Source organism: Schistocerca serialis, chromosome 1 (assembly GCF_023864345.2).
Source record: "Schistocerca serialis cubense isolate TAMUIC-IGC-003099 chromosome 1, iqSchSeri2.2, whole genome shotgun sequence".
Lineage (NCBI taxonomy): Eukaryota > Metazoa > Arthropoda > Insecta > Orthoptera > Acrididae > Schistocerca > Schistocerca serialis.
In genome coordinates this window covers 693,295,259-693,313,041 of record NC_064638.1, presented here as the reverse complement: position 1 = coordinate 693,313,041, position 17,783 = coordinate 693,295,259, and the positions used below count along the sequence as shown (strand labels likewise).

General features: G+C 37.5%; 1 protein-coding gene across 8 annotated transcripts in view; it reads right to left on the bottom strand.

The window, feature by feature from the left end:
• Window positions 1–17,783, bottom strand: part of LOC126480749 (sodium/potassium-transporting ATPase subunit alpha) — a 633,888-nt gene that overhangs the window by 83,120 nt on the left and 532,985 nt on the right. For 6 of the 8 annotated variants that reach the window (XM_050104075.1, XM_050104066.1, XM_050104049.1 and 3 more), the window contains 2 exons: window positions 17,431–17,634; window positions 10,767–10,880 (listed from right to left, as the gene is read on the bottom strand). In XM_050104075.1, the coding sequence (XP_049960032.1) occupies window positions 10,767–10,880; window positions 17,431–17,634 (318 nt within the window). Of the gene's footprint in view, window positions 1–10,766; window positions 10,881–11,457; window positions 11,572–17,430; window positions 17,635–17,783 lie in introns of all 8 variants that reach the window. The other 2 variants (XM_050104093.1, XM_050104041.1) reach the window with 1 other exon arrangement.

Here is a 17,783-nt window from a genome sequence, read left to right as displayed (position 1 = left end):
TCCTGAGAAAAAAGGATCAAAATCACAATGCCAAATGATATACAGCGTGAATATAAACTACCCATAAGCTGCTATCATTGTACAGCTTCTAATTCAGATGGCAAAGTGCTGTACAGCTTAATGTTGCTAACTGACAGCATTCACAGACAGTGGCCCTTTTCACTGAAATAAAATACAGTGCAGACAAAACAATAAGAGTGACTTTTTAATGCACACTAAATAAGAAAATCAATGCTACAATGCAAATGCATGGAAGTTCAGCTACAATATATTTTAAAAAATGGATAACATTCCCATTAGTATGGGAAGTTTGCAGTACATCTGCCTAACAAGCATGAGCTTTTTGCAAACCACAACAACCATGCCTTATGCAGAAGTATCTTACCCTCTTACAAAGTGAATAAGCATCTCTGCTAGTGAAACTATTCTTTATTTTATCACAGCTGTATCTGTAGGCCTACCTGAATACAACTAAGAATTAGTACAGAAGAAAGTTTAATTATAAAACACTTAAATTGTATTTGAAAATGCAACAATACTGGATAGCAACATGGAGCAGTAAGTATATTTAGACCTTTATTATAACAGTACCAGTGGTGTTTTAATGTACTGCATATATGAGTTATAACATTAAAATGTGTATATTTGGTATCTGTTATTGTGGACATGTCCAAAAAGAACAGACAAATTCTGGTCCATCACAAATATTCAACTGGCCAACTGATATAATTCAATGCCCACTGCCATCTAATATCTTTAATTCCGTTGTGTCATGATTAAAAGAGTTGTCAGAATCAATAAATCTTCCATTTGACTGACTCTCCCAGTAGTTTTTTAGCTTTCTGACACATACAGCCTACTTCTGGGACAATATTTTAGTTGTTTATATTTTGGATACCTTCTGTTATATGACATGTTAGAAGTTTTGCTGCTGTCTTTTTATCTGTGCAATATGTAAATTACAATTAACACCTAATAAACCACACACATTTGTCAAGAACACTTTCTTACACTGAATCTGAGAAGACTCTGCAAATATCTTGGGATCACACAGTGATAAACTGATAGTGATGTTGCTGCAAGCCTCAGGAAAAATACGGGCACCGATAACATATTTCTTTAACAATGTTTTGTCATAGTAGATCACTGTATGTTTGTGGAGCTTAGTCACTAAACAATTAAGTTCTTCATACAACCGAAGTCGCTTAAATTTATGTAAAAAACTATAATTAAACTTTTAGCTGTCGGTTACATGAAGAAATTTTTAGCTGTCAGTTACATGAAGAAGTAGTTTTTCACAAAACTGAAAACATATCTTTAACTGGAATGAAACACACATTGATTGATTGTTGGTTGGTTGGTAGGTAGGTAATGGGGACGGGGTGAAGGAACCAAACAAAGTCATCAGTTCCCATTGATCCGAGAGCCAAGGGTGGTGCGTCCAGAGTAGAGACATCTACGAGGAAAGTTTTCTGATGAAGTTGAGAGATACAAAGGGCATTCAAAAAGTTTTGCACAGTCGTCTCTAATTTTTTTATTTTTTGCAGGAGGAGAACTAAATTTTTTGTGAACATACTTGCAACATTTAGCTAATAAGTTAGTATATAAAAGTATTCTCTTTTATTTACAGGTGAGCCATACTGGACCGTGAAGTAGATGTCAGGTTGCTACAACGGTCAGTGATGGAGTTCCTCTTCAAGACCGGCAATGACTTTGCCACATCGATTGACAGGAAGTTGCTCCCAGTTTACGGGGAGGACACAGTGGATCACAGCAGTATCCAGCGATGGTTGCAGAGGTTTAAAGAAGCACAGCATCAACAGCAGGATGAAAGGTGATGGCCTCCTTCTGGGATCAGTTTGGTGTCATTTTCATTGACTTTTTGGCACCTGGCTCCACAATTAACTAGGATCATTACTGTTTGTCATCGGACAATCTGCGACATGCCATCAAAACCAACAGACCACAGCTTCAGGGTCACATCATCAGACTACGCCATGAGAATGCTAAACCCCATACAGCCCTGATGACATAGGAGAAAATCAGGAAAATGGATTGGAAAATTGTTCCTCATCCTCCTTACAATCCGGACTTGGCTCGGACTGTTTTTTATCTCTTTGGTCGTCTGAAGACCTACCTGCATGGTAAAACATTTGATAATGAGAAAGACCGTATTTCCTGTGTCAAGCGATGGTGTAAAAGTCAATCCCCACAATTTTACCAAAGTGCATTTACATCATGGAATGAACGTTGGGCCAGATCTGTCACAGCTGATGGGGGCTACATTGAGTACGCACAATGTATAGCTAAATGTTTCAAATATTCACAAAAAATTTCATTCTCCTCCTGCAAAAAATAAAAAAAATTAAGAGACGGCTGTGCAAAACTTTTTGAATGCCTTTTGTACATTACAGTAAAACAAAAAGGCTAAAAATGCAACGGACATCTTTTGGACTGTCAGTAACAAAAGCAAGATGAAAGAAATATGGAAATCAGCAGGTGGGAACACACTGTTTGCTGTACTATTTAATCCCACTATTAAACACGGTTTTGGCTGTGACATACAAGATTGTAATTTTTAAAATGTGTTTCTTATTGTTGTGAACATTGTTTCAGGAAAGATTACCATCATCACAACAAATATCAATTAAAAAGATACACTCCAAATTCTTTACCTAAATTAGCACCCAGTTTTGCAGCAACAGCAACAGGAAATGAAGGTAAGTTACCATGTGTCAGCAAGAATACCTATTTGTTACAATCGGACACCATTTGCACTTCTGATGGGGCCAATCATTCTACCCAAAAATTACAGAAACTAGGTAAGTGGATTCTCTACTAAAATGTAAAACAGGTTATAGTAATGTGTGTGGGTTTAAACACAATGACATAATCTGCAGTGAAACCATGAGGTACCAAATATGTCATAAATTACTATTTTCCACTTATTGTAAAATGCAATATGAAATGTAATATAGATGATGATGATGATGATGATGATGACAGAAGGGAAGAAGTTTAGATTTGCCATACCAATGGCGATGAGGCCATTAAGGGGAAAACAAGGAAGATTAGGGTTTAACACACCATCAACAAAATTATTAGAGATGGAGCTTAAACTTCCTGTGGGAAAAGCAATTACGCATTTACTTTTCAACGGAGCCATCTTAATTTTAGTACTTGCTTTATGCAATTTGGGAAAACTTAAGATTCATGAAATGTTTTCACAGTTGCAAATATGGAGAATCATCAGCTGTATAATGAAATATACATTGTTGATATTCCTACCTGGAGTTTCCACTGTTTGATTTTACTATAATACTATCTGAACATGACTCACAGCCAGACCCAACTTTCCATTATGTAGTCAACTCTACGCCTACAACCTGCACTCGTGCATTCGTTATCTATATTCCTGTACAGGGAAGACATTTTAATTGAAAGTCACTTGCATGTCCAAAGGAACAAGCACTGTGGATACATTTAATGTATTTCATGATAGCTGTAGTTACTGTGGTGTCTGTTCCTGCGGTATTTCTGAACAACACAGGCAGTGCAATATAGTATTAAATTAAAATGGCTAGACAGGAATTTAAAATGCCATCCTCCCCAATGTAATTCTAGCATGCGATTACGAGTCACCTTGTTTGATGAGGTCATTGTAGAGTGTGCGTATGTTGAGTCCATGAAAGAAAACTTTATAAACATGAAAATTTCAATTATTTAAATCACAGTACAAACATAGTAGGTGTGCAACAGAAACTGCATCATTATGTTGTATCTTAAGTGCAAAATAAAAATCCACATGAAAATGGCAGCACATGGCAGGTAAAAAAGAAACAAACAAACAAAGGAGAACAAATGCTGCATACAATAGGACCAAAATACCACAGAATGGAGAACAGTCTCCAAACAAAGGAAAATATCAAGAATAAATTAGTAAAAAATGAGAATATAAAGTGCACGATACTTTGAGCGAACAATAAAACAGTAAATGGAAGTGGGAGTGCTGGGGAGGAGGGAGGGGGGGGGGGGGGGGGGGAAGAGAGGGAGCAGGAGGAGAAGAGGAGGAGTTAAATTTAAACAGTAAATTACAAATGAAAAGGTGAACAATAAAACTTTGAGTAAAACTATGAAGAATTTAAGAAAATTGCCAGGCTCGAGGAAGTGGTAAAAGCAAAAAAAGTTCATGTAATTACATACTTCACTTTTCACTGATTACAAATTCAGAATAAGTTTCTACTAAGAAAACGAACAGTTGCAAGAGGGCACACTGAAAAAAATACCAAAAATATTTCAGTTAAAGATAATACTTTCATTTTCAAAAATTAATGAATTTATAACCCACTCCTGTCCCTGCATTGGGAGCTGTGCTGCAGCTGAAGAACGTGCAATAACTTTAACATTATCTCTTCAGTTGTTGTTGTGGTCTTCAGTCCTGAGACTGGTTTGATGCAGCTCTCCATGGTACTCTATCCTGTGCAAGCTTCTTCATCTCCCAATACCTACTGCAACCTACATCCTTCTGAATCTGCTTGGTGTATTCATCTCTTGGTCTCCCTTTACGATTTTTACCCTCCACGCTGCCCTCCAATACTAAATTGGTGATCCCTTGATGCCTCAGAACATGTCCTACCAACCGATTCCTTCTTCTAGTCAAGTTGTGCCACAAACTTCTCTTCTCTCCAATTCTATTCAATACCTCCTCATTAGTTATGTGATCTACCCATCTAATCTTCAGCATTCTTCTGTAGCACCACATTTCGAAAGCTTCTATTCTCTTCTTGTCTAAACTATTTATCGTCCATGTTTCGCTTCCATACATGGCTACACTCCATACAAATACTTTCAGAAACGATTTCCTGACACTTAAATCCATACTCGATGTTAACAAATTTCTCTTCTTCAGAAACGCTTTCCTTGCCATTGCCAGTCTACATTTTATATCCTCTCTACTTCGACCATCATCAGTTATTTTGCTCCCCAAATAGCAAAACTCCTTTACTACTTTAAGTGTCTCATTTCCTAATCTAATACCCTCAGTATCATCTGACTTAATTCGACTACATTCCATTATCCTCATTTTGCTTTTGTTGATGTTCATCTTATATCCTCCTTTCAAGACACTATCCATTCCGTATCTCTTCAGTACATTACAAAAATTATCGAACAATGATGTGTGACACACACACACACACACACACACACACACACACACACACACACAATAATATTGTGTATGTAACTGATACACATTACTCTTAAGGATTTTGTAAAAGCTATATTGTATGGCCTTTGCAGCAGAGTTCACAGTATGATTGCCTCATCAATATCACTGTAGAATATAAAATGCCTCATCAACTGTCACCAATGATTGCAGAACATATTGAGAACTGATTAATCTCAGCAAATATTGAACCAAAGTGTGTTAGCAAATGCTGTTCCAGATAGTCACCAAACTTTGCCTGTTACTACAGAATTAGAATTGAGGGTGTCGGACTTTGAATTCATTCTTTCTTCACATTTTTCCGGTTAATAGTAAAAATATTCATTATCATATTCACTTGCAACTTTCTGATTGCAGTCAATGATGTGCTGCAAATTTTTTTCTTAAAGTTTCCATACAATATTTTAGGCCCTGAAGTCTAGTGTGTTCTTTAGGCCGAAGATTAGTGTGATGCAGCTCTCCATGCTAGTCTATCCTGTACAAGTCTCTCCATCTCTGTGTAACTACTGCAACATCTCTCCTTAATGTACATCTACATCAAGCTGTGCTCTACCTCTACAATTTTTAGCCCCCACACTTCCATTCATTTCCAAAGTAGTTATTCTTTGATGCTTCAGGATGTCTTATATCAACCTTTTACCCACATTTCAATTCAACGCCTCTTCATTAGTTACTCTAATGTCAATAATTTCATTACAACATAATCCCTACACAGTATATATTAGAAAAGAAGGAAAGAAACTTAAGAATTAACTTCCTGTCAACTGTGAGGCCATTAGAATTGGAACAATTTTATTAAAAAAAATCTCTATTTTAACAAGCAATCATGTAAAACCAAAGAGTGACGAGGGCAACCATGCATAACCTAAATTAGATTGGCCATACATTCCAATGCCATTCTCCCCAATGCGCTGAACCAATTCATTCAGTGGGCTAGTTTAGACTGAAAATGGAAAGAGGGAGAGGGTCATGAAACTGAAGTGTGTATTGTAGAGAGTACCGCCCCCCTCCACCAAATCTGTGCAGTCCAGAACACTAATGGAGGTGGAGAGACTACAAATGGCACTGATTGTGAAGTTGCAGTTGAAATCAACCACTTCATGTTGCGCAACATCCTCAGACTATGGCCACAGCTTGATTGTGGCCATTCAAAATAGTGGGTGATTTATCAATGGCCTTATTCACACATAAAAATTTGAAGTGGATGTGGCAAAGGTGTTATTATATATAATTTTGCTTGTTCCATGTGTTACTTTGTCTTCGGTGGAGCAAGAAAAGTTAATGACTTTGCTGCAGACAGAGGTGGTTGGCTGATAATGGGATAGTCTTGCATCTGAGCCTTCCACAGGGACATAGCCCATGGGAAGAGGTTAGATGCAGGAGAGGTATAGGAACAGATCAAGGATGTTGTGCAGGTTGGGTGCATGGCATATGGTGTTGAAGACAACAGTCCTCATTTCAGGGATCAAAAGATAGTCAATGTCTTGGTGGAGAACCTGATTTAATCATCCCAGTACAGAAAGATAAGTGAAGGAATATTTCTTTGCCAATGGTCAGCAAGTGTGTTAGGATTGATGGACGATAGGACACAAATCTATTTTGAACTAAGGAGGGTAGTTTCTGTCTGTGAAGACCTCTCCAGGACGCTCAGCCTACCACAAGTGATGGCTTGTCACTGCAAATGCAGCATCCATATGCTACCAAGCTGTATTAGGAGACACATTTTGGCATGTAATTCATGGTGGACTTTAAATTGGAGGTGTTGTTGGCAATCCTAAACTGTGAGTCCAGATTGTATATTACTGTGTTCCTCTTGAGGCTTAACGGAGATGCGGGTATTTTAGGTTTCTACGGGACTAGAAAGTATTCCCCAACACCGCCCATTTACAATGTGGCACCAGAAGGAGTAATTCATGTGTGCATGACATGGCAAACATTCTGGTGGTATCTTCAAAAGAGAAGAAATTTCATGTTTGTTACAGTTACATGAAAGGAGGATGAAAATTCATCTGGTACAGGTAAGTGCAATTGCAACAAGATCATGGGCACTGAGAATGTTGGTCTAGAGGAAGATGGCTTCACCAAAGGCAAGCACAATACCAACTGGGAAATGAAGAAAAGAAGAAGAATTGTGAAGAATCAGTGGAGAATTGGATGTAGCATAGTAGGCTGTGGGTAACAACTGGTATCCTTCCCCATGTGCTCTCCCTCCCCTCTTCTTATCTGGTCTACTTCAACATACCCACCCCCTCTTCTGCCTCTGTATTGTAGGTCATGCTGATCTCTAAACGCGTAAAACTGCTGGTACTACCACCATATTACTATAGAAAATGGAAGAGTATTTTCTGTTGTCTCACTCTCATATCTGCATGTTTTCTTAATGTATAATCTATCTTACTGCAATACTCATTGTATATTTAGCCACCATCTGCATTCTCCTCCTCTCTCTCTCTCTCTCTCTCTCTCTCTCTCTCTCTATCTATCTATCTGCCAATCAGCTACTGAGTGCAACTCAGTTTCAGCTTTCGATCAAAGTGCACCTTCTACTTATCTCAGAATGTTGTATAGCCTTCACAGGTTGTAATCAAGTTATTATCATAATGCTCAATTATGGATTTATGATGAATCATTGATTACTAGGACTGACCACTACTTATTTATAAGATGAAATACGAAGGGAGATATGATGGTGAAAGCAACCACACTCCTCTTCCACCCAAGACTGGCACAACGCCATGTCTGGGAAGAGTAGTAGTTACTGATCTTATTACATAGCTGATTCTACAATTTGTTTAAAGGACATTTATACTACAACTATTACTGGGGTAATAGTTGTAGTAAAAATGTACATTAAACAAATTGTAGAATCAACTATTTAATATGAACAGTAACAAATGGAGATAAAATAAGGATATTGTGTGTGTGTGTGTGTGTGTGTGTGTGTGTGTGTGTGTGTGTGTGTGTGTGTGTGTGCGCGCGCGCGCGCACGCGCGCGTGTGTTGTCTCACACCAATCTGCACAAAAAATTTAACCATTTCTTTTAAATTTGTTTTGAGCACTGCTATGATACTGTAGTCCCAGCTGATGAAATACAATTTCAGGCAAGTGATTGGACAACATAAAGCATAATAAATAAACAAAACTCTGATATTTTAACATAAAAAAAGCTGTCAAACATGCATAAGATGCCACAGGTATATTTAGAAGTAAAAATAATAATAGTATAAAATTTAACCAATAAGACATCAATAAAATTAGGAATAGCTAAATGAAGCAAATCTGGATGAATAAATTACGAAATTTAATTAAAAACAAATATGATTCAGGAAATTATGTAAAATTCCAAATGATTAAAGCCTCTTTTCTGTATGCAATAACTACTGTAGAAATGAGAAACACTAATGGAAAATGGAAAAGTTGTAATATACCACGGTCCTGATAGTATTGCAGTTAACCATTACTAAACAATATTCAGTAACATTGACGACTTCCTGATACAACAATGATATTCTTTAGAGTAAGAATATATCAAACCATTCTTCACAAGGCATATGCAGCTATTGACCACTGTTGCTATTAACTGGCTTTCCACTGGCAACAAAAAGTGTCAGTGCATTAAATGTTGTTTAAATCAAGATTCACTTCTGTAGATAACTGCACTATGTTCAAAATCATTTTTGGCACTGAAGCAAATGGGCATCTTTGCACAGGTGCAGATCTGTCAAGAACTTAACCTTTACTGTTAGCACAGTTTGCAAACTTCTAGATAATATGCCAACATTCCTAACCTTATAAAAATATAAATCTACATCTCTGACGCATACAGGATAAAACTAAAATTTTATTTCTTCCTAAATTAACAGTTACGAGCTGCTGAATATGATCCTTTTTTCACACCAAGAAAATTCTGAATGCTCATCGGCATGTGTGTCTGTATGTTGATTGTGGTGTTCATCACAGTGACAGACTAGAGACAAAACAGAGTACAATTGGGTGTTCTGTTAACCAAACTTCACAATTTTAGTTTCCTGATATAGACAGCAAATCACAGTTTTTCTTAAGCGTATGCTTACTGTCGTATGCGCAAATGAGATCAAGAAAAATGTAAACATTCTTTGATAGTTAATATCTTTGAAACAAAATGATATATTTTTTGCCACGGTAGCATACTCCATTGTTTCCTAAACATATTTTGGCGTGTGTTTTCCAGGGCGACAGTATAGCAATGAATGAAGTAAGATTGTCATTTCAGTACCCCAAGGCTATATTGAAGTGGTACTGGAAGTACGAAAACACGATGGAGGTGCAACGGCAATGGTGTAATGCGTGCAAAACTCTGCCATCAACACATACAATAATTTATAGTATTCGGGATGCATTTGAAGCTGATGGTACTGTTCAGAATGTGCATAAGGAAAGGTCTGGCTGACCAGAAACATCAAGAAGTCCAGCTTCCAGAGCTGCTGTGTTGCAACATTTTACTACGTCACCTCAAAAATCTGTGAAGCAGGGTGCACATGGAAGCGCGTTAAGCTGATCAAGTGTATGATGAATTCTGAAGGCTGCAAAGTGGAAAGTTTACAATCCAACATTGCTGCACACTATGAACAAGGACGACATGGATCGAAGGATGGACTACTGCGAGTGGTTTGCAGGCATGCTACAAGTGGATGAATGGTTTGTAGGGATGGTTATCTGGTCTCACATTAACCTATCGCGTGTTAATGTATGGTGTGATCTGGCACCACACAATTTGATTGGCCCATTCCTCTTTGAAGGTACTGTAACTTGTGAGGTGTAGCTTCATATGCTGCAAACATCGATTTTACCTGCCATCCAAGAGATGTTCGGAAATGAAAGATTTTACTGACAACAGAGATGTGTTCAAAGAGATGTCAGAGCCTACTTGGATGAAAATCTACCTGAACAATGAATAGGTTGAAGAGAAGCTGTTGAGTACCCACCACAATCTCCAGACCTTGCACCTCTTGACTTCTACCTACAGAGGATCTTGAAAAATGAAGTTTATCAACAGAAACCTGCTGCATTTAGCGAGCTACGTGAAACCATCAAGGTGTCCTATGCGGTTATCACACCAGCACCACTGGTGGCTACAGTTCAGTTAACAGTTCAGCTTCATTGACTGCTGTTAATGGGAGTCACTTTGAACACATAAATAACCTCCCCCCCCCCCCCCCCCCCCTCCAACCTGCAAGAACTGTACCAGTATGTCATTTTGTTCCACTGATATTGGCTATTAAAGGGTGTCTTCATTTTTATGGACCCCTCTGTATGATGATATGGGTGTCAAATATACAAATAAATAAATAATATTTTGAAGAAAAGAACAGATGTGGCAGAGCACTTAATCTTAAATATAATAGACCATCTGGCCTTTAACCAGTATTTAACAGTGTCAACTATATGCTTATTTACACTTTAAACTTTTGTCTTAAATGAATGAAGATCACATGCCTCATTTTTAGAATAAAATTAAAAATCAAATTCTTATTTCAAAAATATATGTATAGATAATTACCTGAGGAACCATGTTTTTGAAAGAATCCATAATTTTAGAACTCTTGCTTTCCTGATAATACGAGAAGATGCCAGTGATGATAACCACCGCAGCCAGCACAATACCCAGGTACAACTGAAAGTGTGATTCTCAGTTGAAAGGTTATGCAATAATTAATACGTACGATTTCCGGTCTCTGGACGAGCACAAGCTTGTACAAGGCAGACACACACATATACATATAAAAGGGTACACACATTAATTTGCACTACACATATCACAATAAGCACTGGGAATACAGCAGCCTAAGGAATTCTGGGAAGACAGCATAGGAAGTTTTGGGGAGAATACTGGCATTCTCTAAGAGAAGCATCAGCTGTCACATTATTTCTGAAGTTCTGCATCTCATTCCTGTCAGGACACGAACTATTTACAGTGTGACTTAGCACTGAGTGAGTCACTTGAAGGTGAATAGCAATAATGAAGCAAGATTACCTGCTTTCAGGAACCACTGCCATTTCTTTGTATGGCAAGTATGAGAGCAACTTATCTGAGTTTCTGGCAACAGCTTCTTCTCTAACACTGGCTATACACTAAATGTCTACAACATCCCATTCCTGCTGGCAACATAAAGTGGTACAAGTGCAATATGATCTATTTAAAGCAGCAAGGGTGGGAACATTCACTGGATGCACGGGTTATCCCCGCTTACCTGCGGGACCATGTGTTTAAATGATTCCATGATCGCCGAGGACTTGGCTTCTTGATAATATGAGAAGCAGCCCGTCACAATCACTACTGCTGATAAGACTACACCCAAAAATAACTGCAAGAGTTGATTGGGTGAGAAAAATCACACAGAAATTTAGTTAATTTCAATGGTTCAGAGGGATTAGATGAAAGCTATTTCTAAGCTGTGTTTTCTACAAAACAACAGACAAGTGTTTAAAACACACAACTGTAGCTTACATAAATACAGTGGAAACTAGACCACAAGGAAGTTCTGCATAAGTGAGAAAGACAGTAATATTTAATTATCAATTGTAACATACAATAGAAACAGTAGAGTAACAGAAGAAAGATGGCCACTCATTTTACACTTTTGGGCAACAAATGGTGAGTAGATTACACAGAACAAAACACAGCTGTTTGCTCTGAGTGCTCTATTCCTTGCTTCCTACATGGATGAGTGTAGCCATTTTCCACATTGCTGTAGTTTTGTTAGTCACTACAAAGGTTAAAATGTTAGTAGTGTTAGTGGATATTTTAGGTAAATATTGAAGTATTTTGCACGCCCCAAAATAAATAAGGCACTAGCACTTCTACATATTTTTTACACACAACACAAACATGAAACACTCAACAATATGAAACTAAAACTGCTATTCCATGATACTACGGGTTAATTCCACAAATATCTTATATTCTATGATACGCCTATAGCACAAGCTAAGGTGACCAATTTTTTTATGCTATTTAGTATCAGTTTCTACTATTTCAATTTTTTACTTAAAATTTATTCCCACTCATTATTACCACACGAGACACTCTCATTATTGAAATAGAGTAGCTATAGAATCTTTAACATTGTAAAACAAGAAAAGGTTGACTCTATTCAGATTAAATCATGAAGCAGAATCTACCCCATTCAATAAAATTTCAGGAGTACTGCTGGATGTCTCCAGCTTGCTGCCCAGACAACAAGTTGCAGACATCCAGCAGTTCTCTTGAAATTTTATGCAACTAACTGTACGACACCAGGAAAGTTTTAAATGTCACAAATATAACCAGTTTCATTACCTTCTGTACAGAAGGTAGTCAAAGTTTTAATCACAACTTTAAAAAAATGAAGTTATGTAATTAAGTTTTCGTTTGTTTACAAGTCAAGTCTTGTAGTTCTGGTATGCACTGAAATTCCTGCACCATGTCACTAGGGCAGACAAAACAAAATGATTCAGTCATATCAACTAGCAGCATCATTTGGTTGTTTGCCGCTCCAGCACCATGCTACATTACAGAGACATGGAGATTTCAATGTGATTCATAATTAAAGACATGTAACTGCAAGCAAACAAAAATTTTAATGCACAATTTTGTTTATTCGAGGTGGTGATTAACACTTGACGACTACCCATGTATATAGTCACAGTCTCTTTAACACTATGGCACTAAAGGCAATAAAACACACTATACTTACTACCACAACAAAAGACAAGGAGTATTGTATATTGAATGATTTATGTAGTTGGTTGCATGTTCAATGATTCATGTTAACAATATATTATCATGTAGGAATAATTCACTGCATTGATATGCCTACACAGTGACCTTACTATATTGAGCCATTAAAAAAATATATTTTTTATCATTATCAGTTACTCACTGAGGCAGCACTGTATCTCAAACAAAAAAGTAACATTTCATGTCTACGAATGGCATTATCCAAAAATCTCATTCCATTTTACACTGAACGAAAACAGTAAAAGTGGACTATCTTTCACACATCTGCACTGTAAAAGTTACCACTCATACATAGAATATCACAATATCAATTTTGGATGAGTAATTCAAATACTGAATGTGAATTAACTGAACACGACAAAAGCCGTGAGTACAACAACCATGCCAAATGCTGTGTACACACTTGGAGCCAATTCTATAAAGCCGTTAATCTTAATTTGACACAGAAAATGACCTCCAATCAAGCTGAACTCCAAAATCTGCACTGTTTAAATCTCAAATTATATCACAGTGATGTAGGATCAACTCTGAGGCATAATTTTATTGCTCAAGTGGAGCTATCATATAAACTGCATGCAGGTTGATGAACATGACTAGTAGTGCACAAACATAAGTCAACTTCTAATTGTAAGGCAGGGGCTCCGTGGCAACGTCATTGAACGCAGTTCGCAAGATGTCAGGTTCAATCCCACAGCAGGTCTTTTAATTTTTTACACTTTCCCCACTGGCAAGGTTTGTTAATGTGGAAAGTACTGAGAAGTTTAAGAATCAAATCTGTTTCAAAAAATTTATTGGAGCCTATTAAAATGTAAACAAAACACTGCATACAAATTCGGGCTGAAAACCTGCATTCTTTTAAGGGCTGGTAATATGTATAAATTCTGGCTCCAGGCCTGCAATTAGCTTCTGTCTATTTTTCTGAACCATAGGCCTGATGAAATTACCGCTTCCAGTTTTGAAAAGTTTGGACACTTTTTTTGCTCCAGTTTACACAAGACAGGTAATAACATAGGGATGAAATATAATAATTGTAAAGTAAGGCTTAAAATTTCACTCTATCATATGCAAATGGTTCCTCACCTTTTCTTAATAATGACGTAACAAATTTTCAAACACTTCCAGCCACAGTTTGTCCTTACATTCAGTGAATTCTTCGCCTTTTCTTTGGGAGCCGTAATCACATTTTCAGTTTTTTTTAAATTCCAGCATGTTTTTATGATGACCCAATACAATTTCCAGTATAAAATCTTTTTTGGCTGGGGAGAAATGTGAAGATCACAAAACTTCTGCTTATTTTCGTCCCCCTTTCCTACACCACACCTCTGATAATAAATACTGTGTATTTATGATGTGCAATCAGTATCTGCAGTTGAAGTGAGGTAATTGTGGCGGCAGCTGATTTTAGCGATGTTGTCAAGCTTTTTCACACTAATTTAGATCAAAATTAAACCTGCTTTTGTGGACTGAAGTTTAGTGTTATACAACAGAGCACAGTCCTGAACAGAGTTCATTTTCTGACCTAAGATAAAAACTGTTTATACAATCGGCCCTGAGGATGAGTGACAAAAAAATGTGTAAAGAACAAATGAAAAAAAGTTACTTAAAGACAAAAACAACATCAAAACTACATAGAACACTGGATGGCTGTGTCTCTCCTGAAGCACACTGAAACAAACAAAGGTTATTTTCAAGATGTTATCACAGATGACCAAGCCTTGTTACTCGAATCTGATCTTGAAACCAAATGGCATCATCAGGAGTGACACACACAATTTGTCAATTTAAAGATTCAACCACAGCAAAACAAATTTTATTATATTACTTTTATTTTTCTTTATTTGCAAGCGAGGGATTGGCCTTTCCCTAAATTGTTTGTGTTGGTTATCTGCCACATGATAATGCCTGACCAGTTTACATAATGGCATTATAGGATAGTGGATGCAGCAATTTCCACATTCACTATGGCATATTAATGGTCTACCCTTGACTGATTCTACTGCTCTTTAACTGGCCTTTTTAAAGTACACACCAGTAACTGCTTCACTTAATAAATTAGAGTCCATTATGTTAGTTTTGATATGCAGTACTGGGTGAGGAAAGACCACAGCTGAGAGTTGTATTAAGTTGGCTACACACGTAGCTGCATGCTTGTATGCATGCACATGCATGCTTCACCCTCTGTAGGATAAATTTGTGATGCAAGCATCAGGACTGTACACGCAGCTTGATGCTTGATAAAAATTGTGATTATGCATGCTTATGCAAGCAATGAAACTTGAGCATGCTTGAGGGTGTGTACGAAGAATAGAGAGGCTTGTGCAAGCATATATCATTTCTGAGACAGTATCTGCATGAACATCATACTATGTTTCTGTGGCCAGCACGTGTGATCTCAGAAATATCAATCACCAACTGTTGGAGGAGTCTATTTGTACCTATGAAATGCATCCACACTTAAGGAATATTAAATGTGAAAAATACCACAACAAAGAACAGAGAGATGCTACATAAGAAGTACTTCTTGCAAAGTATAAAGCATTAGAGCCTGCAGCAACCAGAGGAACAATAACAAAAAGATAAATTCATTAAGAACCAGTTTCAGAATAGAGAAAAGAAAGCTGAAAAGCAGCTGCAAGACAGGGGCTGGTAGTGACGAAATACACTGACGTGACGAAAGTCATAGGATGGTGACATGCACAGATGGCGAGGAAATTTCATTTCAGAAACCGTTACAGAATTCAATATTCCAAGATCACCTGTCAATTTCATGCATTACCTCTCACAACAGACAACAAAGTAGCCAAGAGCCTTCACTTAACAACAAACAGCAGTGGTGCTTGGAGAAAGTTGTCAGTGCTAACTGACAAGCAACACTGTGTGAAATAACAGCAGAAATCTACGTGAGACATACACTGAACGTATCCATTAGTACAGAGAAGCCAAATCTGACATTAATGGACTACGGTAGCAGACCACCAAAGCAAATGCCTTTGCTAACAGCATATTGCCTGCGATGCCACTCCTGAGCCGAAGATCATATTGGTTGGACCCTAGATGATTGAAAAACCATAGCCTGGTCAGGTGAATCCCAATTCCGGTTGACAAGAGCAGACGGTAGTGTTCAAGAGTGGTGCAGACCCCATGGAGCCACGGATCCAAGTTGTCAACAAGGCCCCGTGGCCCCATAATGGTGTGCGCTGTGTTTACATGGAATGGACTGCATCCTCTGTTTGAGCTGAACCGATCATTAACTCGAAATTGTTACATTCGGCAACTTGGAGACCATTTGCAGCCATTCATGGACTTCATGTTCCAAAATAGTGATTGAATTTTTATGGATGACAATGTGTCTTGTCAATAAGCCACAGTTGTACACGATTAGTTTCTGGACAATACGAGCGAGTAATTTGGCTACCCAGATTGCCCGACATGAATCATCAAAAATTTACGAGGCATCATTGAGAGGTCAGTTCATGCACAAAATCCTTCACCAGCAACATTTGGACTTTAAGTGACTTGTTGAGATGCCACATCGAGTTGCTGCTCTACACCAGGCAAAAGGAGGTCTGACAAATTATTGGGAGGTATACCATGACTGTTTGTCACCTCTGTATTTATAAACCAGTGTTACAGTATTTCAGTTTGTTTTGGTTCATGAATGGGCAGGAGACTCACAGTGGTGTTACAGCCTCTCTCATGAGTGTATGCTGCTTTCTAATCAAAGGTGTAACAAGTGGAAGAAAATACAATTATGTTTCTTCATTTATCTTGAGATAACTATGTCATGAAAGTGTTTTTTCATTCATCTTGAGGTAATTATGACAATCATGACGATATATCTTCAGTTAAATGAGAAAGTTACTAATACATGAATATGATTTTCATTTCTGTAACCACTCTTTACTACACAATTACACATTCCTCCCTGAGCTTGACATATTCTGGTCACCAAACTGATGACTGTACAAGCATGCTTGAGCTGTGTAGAAGCACAAGGTATTTGCACTTATTTGAGCAAAGTGACAGTGTGCTTGCCAAGCACGTGTGTAGCCACTTTTACTATAGATGATTTAAAGACAAAAAAGTGTTGAATACAGCATTTATGAAAGTTAGACAAACTGCAGGTTCCCACTAACTGAATTCAACCTCTGAAAAGTTACATACAAGCCATTACTCACTAGACATAAAATTTCTAATACGTTTGTCACATGGGCCTTAGCAATCGAGTTGGAATAACATATAATGCCCTATTACTTATTTTTTAATTGGACATTTCAAGACATTAGGTTATTTTTATAAGCAGTTATTAGCCATGTAGCTATGACAAATTATATTTAGGACTGCATCAAAGAGAGACCTACATCATTATATGAAAACTGAGTTGGAAAAATGTATCAATCATAGACAAAATACGAGACAGACAACCAAATACAAAAACACTTACATTATCGTCTGAAGGTTCCTCTACAGTACTTGCTAAGATGGAATAAGCAATGAAGCATAAAATTGCTCCTATCCACAGCAGCAAGGCAAAGCCTCCAAATAAGTTCTTACAAAACTTCACCCATTCAGGTGTTTGCTTTGGAGGTGTGAGAGCATTTGGTCCATCACGTTCAAGAACTTCCTTTGCTTTTGCATGTGTTAGACCCTGCAATGAGAAAATGCAGTTTAATTTTGTGTCATTAAAGAGCAAATAAATCACAGGCTGTATAAGAATCTGTCCCTCAACAATCACTAAGGGCAGGCTAACGATTATATACCAGCAACCAGAGACTGTTTCACATGTTTTTGAAATTT